The sequence below is a fragment of the Xyrauchen texanus genome, chromosome 15 (assembly GCF_025860055.1).
Source record: "Xyrauchen texanus isolate HMW12.3.18 chromosome 15, RBS_HiC_50CHRs, whole genome shotgun sequence".
Classification (NCBI taxonomy): Eukaryota; Metazoa; Chordata; class Actinopteri; order Cypriniformes; family Catostomidae; genus Xyrauchen; species Xyrauchen texanus.
In genome coordinates this window covers 27595841-27609502 of record NC_068290.1, presented here as the reverse complement: position 1 = coordinate 27609502, position 13662 = coordinate 27595841, and the positions used below count along the sequence as shown (strand labels likewise).

Genomic DNA, 13662 nt, shown 5'->3' with positions numbered 1-13662 from the left:
GACAAATATTCCATGCACAGCACACACCTGTGTTCCCTCTGGGCCAATCACATCAAGTGCACCAGTTGTGCTGTATAGGAAGCGGATAATCTTCTGAAAGTTGTCATCTCCGATACTCCATGAGCCGTCTACAAGGAAAGCCAGGTCTGCCTTGGCTGCTTTACAAACTGAGAGAGAATGTTTGAAAGAGAGAGAGACAGAGAAAGAGGAAGCAGGTGAAAAATCACTAACTAAAATAAGAAATTCTCATTATTGTCTCAGCGCTGAGGTACAGCAGCTGTCCAATGATTTCAAACACTTCCCCTTCTCACTGACAGGATCTCCATCACTGTTAGCTGGATAAAACAGACTTAATTAATTTCCAGCTTCCTCTCCTCTCTTTTGTTTGAGCTAGACTACTGCTATGCAGGATTAAGGCAAAACTCATTGTGTGTCCTCAATGAGAGTAGAAAGACTTGTTTAGTCAGGTAACCTAAAAATGTGCTTCATGTTTTAACATCTAAATTAACTTGTTATTGTCAAGTCAAATATACACTCACCTAAAGGATTATTAGGAACACCATAATAATACTGTGTTTGACCCCCTTTCGCCTTCAGAACTGCCTTAATTCTACGTGGCATTGATTCAACAAGGTGCTGAAAGCATTCTTTAGAAATGTTGGCCCATATTGATAGGATAGCATCTTGCAGTTGATGGAGATTTGTGGGATGCACATTCAGGGCACGAAGCTCCCGTTCCACCACATCCCAAAGATGCTCTATTGGGTTGAGATCTGGTGACTGTGGGGGCCATTTTAGTTCAGTGAACTCATTGTCATGTTCAGAAACCAATTTGAAATGATTCGAGCTTTGTGACATGGTGCATTATCCTGCTGGAAGCAGCCATCAGAGGATGGGTACATGGTGGCCATAAAGGGATGGACATGGTCAGAAACAATGCTCAGGTAGGCCGTGGCATTTAAACGATGCCCAATTGGCACTAAGGGGCCTAAAGTGTGCCAAGAAAACATCCCCCACACCATTACACCACCACCACCAGCCTGCACAGTGGTAACAAGGCATGATGGATCCATGTTCTCATTCTGTTTACGCCAAATTCTGACTCTACCATCTGAAATGTCTCAACAGAAATCGAGACTCATCAGACCAGGCAACATTTTTCCAGTCTTCAACTGTCCAATTTTGCTGAGCTCTTGCAAATTGTACCCTCTTTTTCCTATTTGTAGTGGAGATGAGTGGTACCCGGTGGGGTCTTCTGCTGTTGTAGCCCATCCGCCTCAAGGTTGTGCGTGTTGTGGCTTCACAAATGCTTTGCTGCATACCTCGGTTGTAACGAGTGGTTATTTCAGGCAAAGTTGCTCTTCTATCAGCTTGAATCAGTCGGCCCATTCTCCTCTGACCTCTAGCATCAACAAGGCATTTTCGCCCACAGGACTGCCGCATACTGGATGTTTTTCCCTTTTCACACCATTCTTTGTAAACCCTAGAAATGGTTGTGCGTGAAAATCCCAGTAACTGAGCAGATTGTGAAATACTCAGACCGGCCCGTCTGGCACCAACAACCATGCCACGCTCAAAATTGCTTAAATCACCTTTCTTTCCCATTCTGACATTCAGTTTGGAGTTCAGGAGATTGTCTTGACCAGGACCACACCCCTAAATGCATTGAAGCAACTGCCATGTGATTGGTTGATTAGATAATTGCATTAATGAGAAATTGAACAGGTGTTCCTAATAATCCTTTAGGTTACTGTATTATTTAATATGATGAAATCAGCCTGAATTCATTAGGTTACACAAACAAAATTAAATGTAAGGGTTAAATCAGGTAGAAATAGCACCTTAAGGTAACCATTGCATGTAACCACTTTCACATTGTAATATTCAACATGAGTTGGGTAAAAGGATTTGGGGAAATATAGGAGATAAAGCCATTTAAAGTGGCATATATATGATAAATCTAAAGAGCCACTATCTGTGTTCCGTTTCAGGCCAAGAGATTATTCATGTGTTACTTTATAATGAATGAAAACACCAAAACAATTTCAGCAAGAAAATGAAGCAAATCTCATTCACTGCCCCCTCAGGCTATCATTGAATGCTCATTACACATGCGCATGGCATTCTCCAAATCTCCCTTGATTAACATTGAGGATTATGGGCTATCTGTCTTGTAAAATGGACATAAAAAAGTTTAAGATGCAGAAATCTTATAATTTCTTAAAATAAATGTATTATTATGTCATGCACTTTGCACAACAGCACCACATTTGGAGGGGCTCAGCCCGGCTGTCCCTAATGTAGAGATGCCACTGGATAGTCTAATATAGGAGGTTAAATAAAGTCCCTTAAGCATTTTTAGTTGTATTCAGGAAGACATATTTATTGAGTGCCGAGTGGCTCAGAGAACAAATAAAGGTTAGCTGTCAGCTGAGATGTACATTAGTGAAAGGTCACATAACACACAGGGATATGGGCAACAAACAGGGAAAAACAACTGCAGTCAGGCCAGTTTTTACACACTAAGCTCCTACCTTCTTTAGCTGGCGGTATGGTAGGAGGAGATATCGTAGTGGGTGGTGCAGTTGGTGGTTGGGTGGGTGCTGGAGCTGCAGAAGCAACAAAGCTAAGAATCAATATACATGTATGTTTTTGGCACTTTTATCCAGAGTGACGACAGTGCATTCATGTATATATATATATATATATATATATATATATATATATATATATATATATATATATGAAAATATGTATTCGTTGTGAATGGAATTCTAAACTTTGGCATTGCTAGCATCATGCTTTACCAGTTGAGCAGCAGGAATACAATACAATAAAACAGTGTAAGGCATGACTGTCTATTACTAAACAAACACACATAATCAGATTTATGATCTCAATGGAAAACCAATTTTAAATGAAAAATGGCACATTGTTAAGCAGGCTGTTTTAATCTGCTTCTCGGGTGACGATTCAGTGTATGTGGACAGGGAAGTAGCGGTTGTCTTCACCCCTTTGGCTGGAAATGTCATCATTGAATGGTTACTGCAGCCTCTAACTCGCATGCTAACATATGTGTTAAGAGAGAATATAGAGCTGATAAATGAACAGTAAAGCTTTATGCACAGACACTGTTTTGGGGGAGGAAGCTTTCAGACCACATGGATGTATCAAACTGTTTTAATCTGTCTAAAAATTCATGCAATGCCATTGTTAGCAGATTAGCTAATGTGTAAAAGGGGTTTCAGTACATAGTATCTTAGCTCACAGATCCAAACCATCATTCACTACCATGTACTTTAAAGGTAAAATACTACTTTGATGAAGCCACATCGATACATAATCAAGTTCCTATTCACAAATTCCTATTTTTGTTGCATTTGTAACCTTTTCAGTAACAATCTAGATCACTGTTTTGGCAAATCTCCTGAATCAGAATCATATCTAACCTCCACTGTCCAATTGCCTAAGCAACATATTAATAAAAACTAGCTAAGTTGCCTTTTGATTTATTGGTGCCTAAAAATTCCTGGAGAGGTGTAGTATCTGATGCCTTTTAATATACCAATAGTGTTAACACATTGAAAACATATAGTCATCTCTCAGTATATTTACAAGTAGTTGCCATGGTGGTGACAGCAGGGCCCTCCAAGTCCTGTAAAAGAGTGAAGATGCTAATTTTGTACTGGATGTTGGGGGAAAGGTTGAAGAAGCACTGCCTGGACGCACCACCACCAATCTTCACTTCCTGTTTCTGTCCATCTATGAAACGAAAATAAACAGAGTTGAGTGAAAACATAGATAGCAAGGAGCATATACCGGAACAGCTTTTAAGCAACATACAACTAAAAACTGTTACATGCTAATTACATTTCGTTGAGCCCTGCATTCAAAACGTTACTATCAACTGATTTTTCCCCCCATTTTTGTGCATGCTAAGAATGTATATAACATTGGTAAGGACACTTTAATTTGCTCAAACAATTATACATTTATATGTTGACTCATGGTAAATAGTGAGTTCACACTCACAGTACCATAGTGAGTATGTTAGAACTTGGAAAGTTTTTCAACATATTTATAGTGTAATTTAACTATTTCTTTAAAGAAAAACAGTGGATAAAAAATATCTATTTAATTTCAGTTACAACAGCTTCCTCAAACAAACAATTGTGCTAATCACAGAGACTGTACAATGACGCCATGAAGCTATAAACAAAGCCTGTTGTTTGGTAGCAACATAGCAGCATTTTGAAGTGTTTCTTTTAACAGGCATGTTTTGTTGCACTAGCAGCCAATTTTTGGTAATCACAAATTGTTTGTTATAATGGAAGGTACTAGGAGTAAATCATGTCTTAAGAAATGTAATACTCAGAGCAGACGTAGAATTCAGGGTACGCTATTTATCACCTTCATAGCTGTAATTATTTTCCAGAGCTGTTTCCAAAGAGAAAATGGCCAGTATATGAGCTCTGGAAGGGTAACCTTGTATTCAACTCTGAGTTCAATGGCGAGGCCTTTAATCGCTTTAATCTGAGGCTGAGGACTACAGGGAAATGGGTGCACTATAAGCAGCCCACAGTAAGTGTACCAAAGAAACACTATTCATTTCTTTTCAATTGTGAATGAGTTCCCCTTGTATCACTCATTCGACATTGTGTTGATGTAGTGACACTAGGGGTCGCTCTTGGGAGCTCCAAACACCTACAATCTTTGATAAAAGGCCAATGAGAATTGGCGAGTGGAATTTGCATGCCACTCCCCTGGACATACGGGTATAAAAGAGCAGCTTTCTCTCCTTCTGCACGCCTAGTTCAGACTACGCCCCTGGGCACTTCGACAGCACTACTAAGAAAGTATAAATTTCTGCAAAACGTATATTTTCCTCTATCAGAGCAACACATTGACATGAACGTCTTTTTAAATATGCCTTTCCGTCTTTGAGTGATTCCTGGATGCGGTCGTTAACTCTCTGCCTCTGACGGCCACAGGCGCAGCCTCACGTTTCTGGGCCTCAATCAGGCAGCATTCATGGATGGTTTGTGTTCTCATTGTGAGAACATGACCATGGCAATGTTGCTGTTGCGGCTTTCCTTCTTCCGGGGGAAAACCAATTCCAGCCGTCCTCCGCGCTGCATTTCTATCTACGGGTACGAGGCTGTCCCATCTGGAACTGGAGGCAATTTGTGGAGTTCAATGGGTGCGGTCTTGCTGGGTAATTCCCCGCAGACCTCCCATTCCCCACCATGCTCGTCTACCCCCATTGAGTTCCGAGATGAGACCAGCTCGCCTCACGGCCAGATGAGTCCTCAATCGCTGCATCGGAGAGCGCACTGGCGATGTCAGAGGCTGAGGAGTCGACTGGGCTGCCACCTTCGGGTCTGACCGCCCAGTCTGAGGCCGATGCAGAGCTGACCGCCATGCTTGCCCGGGCAGCCACAAGTGTCGCATTGGACTGGAAACCTCCATCCTCCCTTGAGTCCTCGTGGCTAGATGATTGGTTCCTGGGTTCAGGTGCCACTTATGGCCACCCCCCTGGTCCCTTTCTTCCAGGAAGTGCACAACGAGGTCTACGTTGTCTCTGGACAGGCCGCCTCCACCCTGCATGCCACTGCATTACAGGCCAAGGCACTGAAAGAGCTGCATGTGGGTAGTCCTGATACCGATGTGATGCAGGAGCTCAGATCCCATACCCCGTCTGCTTGCCGAGGGCATCCCGCTGCGGCGGCAAATGCCCAGGCGGCTCCTCAACAGCCCAAGCCCAATTCTCAGCCCCAGTGTAAAGCTCCCCACAGGAAGCTGACGCCCCCTCCTCACGTTCCGGCACAAGAAACAGGAAGGCTCCTAAGCACCCCTGAGACGGACGACCCAGGGAGGGTGATGTCCGCTACTACCGTGGAGCTGGCAACCAGACCACTCCATCCCCCGGTGGAGAGCCAGGAGGTAAATCCTATGTTTCCTTTTGTTTTGTGTTCACCTCACCCGAACTCTCATTGGCATTTTCTCAAAGATTAGAGGTATTTGGGGCTCCCAAGTGTGACCCCCAGTGTCACTACATCGACACAATGTATCATTCCCTCTATCAGGGAATGGAGGTTACAACAGTTCACACTCACACTGGCTCTTTCTCTCTCATTTTATATATTTGTAGATATCTATTCATCGATCTCTGTTTTGTTTGTGATAGCAGATATTATAGTAATATCCAGCAGCTTAGCTCAATTCATACATCTTAATTTGTCTGCCATGGCTAGGGAAGGCTATTCAGAAGCAGCATTCTTTTTTCTTTTATTTTTCATTTTAATAGGGATGTTTCCCAAAGTACCATGTTTAGGACCATGATCTTGACAAAAATGTCTCTGAAGTACATTAAGCAAAACATTGAGATTTATGTAGGTATTTTGCTCTCCATTTTCTAATGACAACGTGAGACTGAAATTGGAATCTAATAATAAGTAAACATTATACCCTTACTCAGACATGCTTTGATTGCTGAGCTTCTCAAACAATGGGATCTGGCATTTACCTATTACAATCCTGCTCTGCAGGAAAGTAGCTTGCAATTGCTCCTGCTCATCTCAATAAACAGCTTTCTTAAGAATTGTGTTTTAAGCATTTGTTTCAACAAACTGCACTTCTTAGTCCAGTCATATCTCTGGCACAAACAGGACATTTCCTCTCCTTCATACATTGCACATAGGAACGATCCACTTCAGCACAAATGCGCCGTTCAATGCAAAAGATTCATATTGCATGTCTGTTAATAACGTTTCTATTCTTTAAATGTGTGGATTATTTTGGGCCCCACTGTATTTGTATAGGTCTGAATTAACATGGATACTAAATGACACAGATTTTAACTTGATGAGTGATTATTTGTGTCTCCATGAGGACTATGCTGTTATGCTTGCCATTCAAATACTCATGCACACACACACACACTGGGGCTTCAAGCAGGGTCTGGTTTTAATAGCACTACTAAGCTGGTAGCCATCTGAGCAGTCACATGCAGGATGTGGAACAGAAGATTTCCCGATTGCAAGCCAGCAGAGCAGTATGCATAAAATAAAAGTGTTTTGTAGTTGAGCCCAGAAACTTTGAGCCCAGTGCTGAAATGGGTCATGATCTCCCATTTACTCACAGAAGCAAAGTAAATTTAATATTTCAAAACAGGAAGCCACCTTAAGGTTTTATTCTGCAGAAAATCTTGCCGTCAGTTGTGCATTCATGAGTGCATGATAGAAGCTCCTTCACAGTGACACAAGCATTCACACAACAACTATAACTGATTTCAGTTATACAACTTAGCTAAACAACTTAAGTTCTCAAGTGCAAACACAAGCCATGTGAAGCTTCTTTCATAGTGCTCATGCATACACAATGGATGTTTACATTTAAATTGTATGCAATAGGCAAACACTTTTATCCAAAGCGACAATGCATTCAAGGTAGACATTTTATCAGATTGTGTTTTCTGGGAATCAAATTATGCTCTTCCAGTTGAGCTAAAGGAACTCTCAATGTCAAGGACTGAACAATTCCTTAATTTAAATTAGTTTCACACCAAAATCTATCCCATCTGAATGTGACACATGAGTCGCATAGACAACTTTTATGATACTTTTGCATCCTTTGTTAAGCTTTAAAGAGAGGCACTATACACTGCCACAAGATTCTGCCAGTAAGTGCCTTCTTGATAAAAACACTTTTGAATATGAATGACGGTCAGGTACAGGTGATGATTAGAGGTGCATGATTTTAAGATGGTAGTATAACTGCACAGGCAACTGATTGCATCCCGAATTAAGAATATTAGTGGTGTTCAGCTGGACTGCATAATATACTGTATACAGAATTTCGTTGTATATCACAAATAAACTTGCGGTATCATTTTATTTCATTCATAAATGTATAAATATGCAGAGAGCAGAAAAATGTGTGTTCTTATGATGACATAGAGTCACTCTACGTCTGCGAAAGAATGTTTGCATTCTGAACATATAATATATATTTTACATTTTTTCTGCACACAGAAGCATACATTTAGTCAATACATTTTTATTTTGCAGAGAAGAAAATCAGGATAGATGAAAAGCATGTTTTGCCAATAAAATACAATACAACTAGGCCTTGATCAAAATAGTCAGTAGCTGTAACGCTAATGTCACAACCTTGGTCTGAAAGCCCTCTCCTTTCTGTTGTCTGATAATGTGTTTGTTTCTGTCTAGTGATTGAGCACATGGTTCTGTTGTGTTTTCTGTATGCCATGCACTTACCCTACCTGCTTGTTTCCTCTTGCCACACCTCCTCATTTAGTCCTTGTCATGTTGATTGTCTGCACCAGTCCCTCAAGTATGTTCCTCTATATATTGTCTTTGTCGAATCATTTTCTTAGTAAGTTTGTTTGTTCCTGTTCCAGGTCGGTCCTAGTTATTTGTCTTTATTCTAGTTTATGTTTTGGTTTGTTTTCCCCCGTAAGAGTTTTGAGTTGCCTGTTTTTCTGTTGCTTTAATAAATATATTTACTTTCACTCATTCCTGCACTTGGGTCCTTCTTCCTGCTAACGTACGTGACAGAACGATTTGACCACAAATGGACCCAGCAGGAATCATATATTCTGATTCTCTGGTTCACCAAAGAGCTGCCTAAGTCAAAAAGCTATTTGGTCTCCTTCAGGGGAGCCAGCTGGTGTGGGAGTATTCAATGTAATTTCTAGCATTGGCTTCGGGTTTGGGCTTCAACCAGGAATGCCTCATTGATTTCTTTATGGCAGGCCTGGTTGAGCCATCAAGTCTTTTATTCCAGTTGGTGGTGAAGAGGGGAGTCTTTCCGAGACCATAAAAGACCAGCCTTTTGCTCAGTCCAGTGGCCAGCACCTAGCAGACAGCAGCTACCAGTCTGTTGGTCAGTCTGTTCAGTCCCCAGCGGGTGCCACTCACTCAGTCCTGTCCCCGGCGGTCGTCGACCAGTCTGAACCAGTCCTGTCCCCAACAACTATTGACAAGTCTGTTTAGCCATGTGAGGTCCCTGCCCATTCGGACCAGCCCTCTATTGTCCTCACTCGGTCTGACCCAGTCCTGACCCCAGTCATCGACCTGTCTGACCCAGTCCTGTCCCCAATGTCAACCGACCAATCTGTCCAGTTCTCTGTGGCCGCCACTGACCTCAGCAGCTGCTCAGGGCTCTGACTTTGCCTTGGTCTCCGGGTTCCCCTCTGCTTTGGCTCTGGCCTCCCGGTCCATCTAGGCCTCCGTTTTCTCCTCCGGCTCCGCCATGGCCTGCCGGTCCTCATACAAACTGGCCCAGACCCTCCCCCTGGTCTTCTCCACCCACCCTGCCTGGTCTGTCATCAATCCCTCAGACTGGTCTGTCTTGTTTGGACCACAGGAGGCGTCCGTTGGAGGAGGCATCCTGTTCCTCCATATATTGTGCTTTTTTCCCGGTTTGCTACAGTCTTGTTCCCGGTCGGCCTTAGTTATTTGTCTTTATTCTAGTTTATGTTTTGGTTTGTTTTCTCTCCCCCGTAAGTTTTGTGTTGTCTGTTTTTCTTTTTTGTTTTTTCATAAATATATTTTACTTTCACTCATTCCTGTGCTTGGGTCCTGCTTCCTGCTAACGCACCGTGACATCTAAAGCCTACTTCATTTAGAAGGCAGACATTTTCAGAATAAAATGTAACTACATATAAATAAGCTATATGAGAAAACATTATGTTGGAGTTGTGAAAGCAGAAAGTGTAGAAAATGTGGTCAATACTCCATTTTCTCCATAATTAGTTTATATTGAAATGTCACTAGTTAATTTAGCCATGCTTTATTTAGATTTCCATTTTGCTGGATAATACATGATACTTCATGTCTCTTGGATATCATTGTTTTCCTGATGTAGATCTACTTAAAAACTATTACATTTTATTTTGACACATTAATCTTTGGTTTTTATTCTACAGAAATAAAAAAATATATGTTTTAATATGGTGGGGCAGTGAAATATAAAATAAGACTTTTTATATGAGGAAATAATTTTATTTTGACAAAATTATCAGACTGACATTCTCATATTTTTTAACCAACATTTTGAAAATCATACTCGTTGCAATATGTCCCTACCAACTTTCAAATCAAACCGTGTGTGTGTGTGTGTGTGTTACTCACTAAGCAGTGACTCAATGACGACTCTGTAGAGGGAGGCATGGAGATGAGGCTGCCACTGTACACACATGCTGGTACTATGTACCTGGTATGTGTTGAGATTGTTCACCCCCAGGAATACTGCAGCAGGAACAAGACAAACACAGACACATGAGAAATACACCGATACTTCTCATGTAAAACAGCTAAATAAATAAATTACACCATCCCAATACACTGCCAAAAATATATGTCTAGTTTTTCAGTTAAAATTTCTAAACTTCTTTAAAACATGAAATATTCAGTGTATATACAGCTCTGGAAAAAATGTATAGACCATGGCATAATTATCAATTTCTGTATAGGTATGTGTTTGAGTAAAATGAAAATGTTGTCATTTAGAGCATTTATTTGCAGAAAATGACAACTGGTCAAAAGATGCAGTGTACTGGAAAAGAATAGGGTATTTTGCAGTGTAACACTTGAAAATCTATTTTATAATAAACCTGTATGAATGTATACACTGGTCTGAGAGGGAAGCCATTAGCATTTGTTCTCTAATGTAGATGAGCCTAATGTTCTAAAATTCAAAGAAACATATGTACTTCAGGAATGGATAATGATCCGTGGAGCAGGCAGCGGACTACAGTACATGTGCCTTGTAATGCTGGTTCTGCGTCTTCAATATCACTTATCTTGGAAACCAGCACCTCATTTCAGATTTTCTAAGATTTCTGATTTCTGTGCGATACTCCTTGAATACTGCAAGCCATGCAAAACGAATTAATACAAAAATATATTTGAGAAGAAAGCGAGAGGCTCTTAACAACAGTCCTTCCATTTGAAAGCCACAAATGGCCCTAACCACTATTTCTTTCTTTATTTTTCTTATATGTCTTTGTGAAAACCACACAAAATGTGCTGTGAGAAAGAAAACACATTAGAAAGCAGAAAAATAGTCTTATTTTGGAATTATTACTTTTTTTGGTCAGCAACCTCTTAACACAAACCAAGCCACAACATATGTTTCGCATTAGAAGCACAAAACCATACTCATCTTTGGTCTCTCCACTTTTTGGATCATAAACAAAATTGTGGCCTTGTTGCAACAGATTGACTCCCACGCATTTTATATTGAGAACTGTGCCAAAAGTTTTGGCAAACCTAAATTCAGCTTGTACTGGGTAAAGTCCATGTGGGAGAACACGATCCTCTTTTAAGCCTTTATACAGCAGCCAGATCCTAACAAGGCAACTACTTATGCAATCTAGCTGTCTATTGGAATTCATGCTACACAACAGAACATCATGTCAGTGGGGTTGTGACAAGGAGATTCTGATGAACATTAAAATGGAGACTGTGGACAAACCATATGGTGCACAGTGGTAGAGATTCGTTAGAGGTTTTGAATAATGCATTTGGCAAGCTTTTCTCCTAATATAAACTATTTTAATTAACTATATGCATGCAAAGGGCCTCTAGCTGATAGTGCTAATACAAAAAGGTAAAAAATCCATTATTGTGCATTCAATTATTCAAAGGTCAAACAGAAAACGTATGAAATATTGATGGATCTTGTAGAGCAGGCGGTATGCAGATGTCATTGTGTAGGGTGAGCTAATATAGGAGGTTCCTTAGAGAGCTATGAAGTGTGAAAGAAATAATCATCCATGTCAGAGGCTGAGATTGACTGGAACTTCTTTATTGCAATGCTTTGTACATGCTTAATGACATAGCTAGGGTGTCATAACATCTACAGCATGTCGATAGACTTTGTTCTTTTGTCCCATAACCTCTTGATACTGTATTTTCTGAGCAGCCATCTGGAATGAGAATAATTATGAATGGGGTGGGGAAGCTTAGTGGAGCTGGTAACCAAAAGGTTCTAGGTTCAAGAAATGTTCCCTCAAATTTGTGTCATTGTTGAGTAAAACACATCTCTATTGGGTGGACCTTTCAGCAATCTGAGCAGTGGCATATATAAAAATTAATTATTCATTTAAAATATTAATTATTCGAATATAGTTTGTAATATTAATATATCTTACATAATTTGTATTATTAAATTAATAAATATATTTAAATAATATAATAAATTAATTAATTATTAAATAAATAAAATCCCCATAAAACATGGAAACCCAACTTGTTTGTGTGTGTGTGTGAGAGAGAAGAAAGATACCACAGAGTCTCCAGGCACCTTTAAATTTCACATCCTGTGTTTGTCAGAATCTCTAGGTGTTTATACTTTGAAAATTACTGTCTGACTAGTCATTATCCCCACTTATTACATTTTACTTCCCAAATAAATAAATTAATGGACATGACACATTGATTTCAATATTGAGTTGAAATAATTTTATTAGCTTACTTATAGTGATTGCAGAGTGATAGAAATAGTAAAGAGGACACCCAATTCCAGGATGACTGGTGAAATATCAATTTACCCTTGAATGTGCAGTCCTTATTCATGAATATCAGACTGCTGGATTGCGATTGACCAATCAGAATAGAGTATTCCAGAGAGCTGTATAATAAAGTTATCTAATTTATATTATATATAATATAATAATATCTAGAAGTTATATAGAGTATAGATAGACTGCTATATCGGTTATACAGATTAATCTGTGCCGATTGTTGCTTTTCGGAACTATTGGTTATCAAGCAAAAATCTATGCCAAAAGTGGCTGATAGTTTTTTTATTATTCCTTCATGTTCCTCTGTGGTTGGTGCTATTTTGATTAGATAATCAAGTAATTTACATTGAAGTGAGGGCATGCAGGAAAGAATGTGACTATATAGAAATGTGCCCTCTCAGCACATACATTGTGTCTACAACTTCAACAATTCAACAATCTTGTGAATAATAATAAACCTTATTTCTCATTAAACCTCACATATTTAAATATACAGGAGATATATATATATATATATATATATATATATATATATATATATATATATATATATATATATATAAACTCATTTGGTGAATATACAGGCTATTAAAAGATTAATTTGGTAAATACTTAATATTTACTAGATCATTTTAACTGAGACAAATCTGTCATTCCAAATAAGAGTCTCTTGTTTGTTTTGGGTTTGTTTAAAGTTAAAAGTCCCATATTATGCACCAAATCTTAATTTTTGTATTTATTTATTTTTGTTATTATTGTGATTTTGGTTGAACAGAAAACTGAATCTCGGATTTTATTGATGTTGGACACTTATATGTGTCTATGTCTATGTGCCCGTTATATTATAGTAATTAAATAAAAAAATAAAAAATCTAATTTAAAAACTATCAGCTGATTAATGAGTTACCAGCCATTTCCACCACGAGTCTCGAGTCCTTTCTCCAGAAAAATAGAAAAACGCAACATGCTTGAATGAACTTGAAATATCTGTACTGTTCTAGGATCTTTTTGTCATTAATTAATCAGTTATGTGTTTTGAAAACACAATGGAAATTTGAAAGGACTCCAGTTTATGTAGCACTGATTCAAGAAATATATAGCTCTAGCTATAT

At 39.3% G+C, this 13662-nt stretch overlaps 1 protein-coding gene across 4 annotated transcripts in view; it reads right to left on the bottom strand.

Moving 5' to 3' along the window:
- The window catches only part of LOC127656031 (collagen alpha-1(XIV) chain-like), a 197028-nt gene that overhangs the window by 71959 nt on the left and 111407 nt on the right, over positions 1 to 13662 (bottom strand). For all 4 annotated transcript variants that reach the window (XM_052144161.1, XM_052144159.1, XM_052144160.1 and 1 more), the window contains 4 exons: positions 10155 to 10271; positions 3616 to 3762; positions 2535 to 2609; positions 28 to 167 (listed from right to left, as the gene is read on the bottom strand). In XM_052144161.1, coding sequence (XP_052000121.1) covers positions 28 to 167; positions 2535 to 2609; positions 3616 to 3762; positions 10155 to 10271 — 479 coding nt within the window. The remainder of the gene's footprint in view (positions 1 to 27; positions 168 to 2534; positions 2610 to 3615; positions 3763 to 10154; positions 10272 to 13662) is intronic.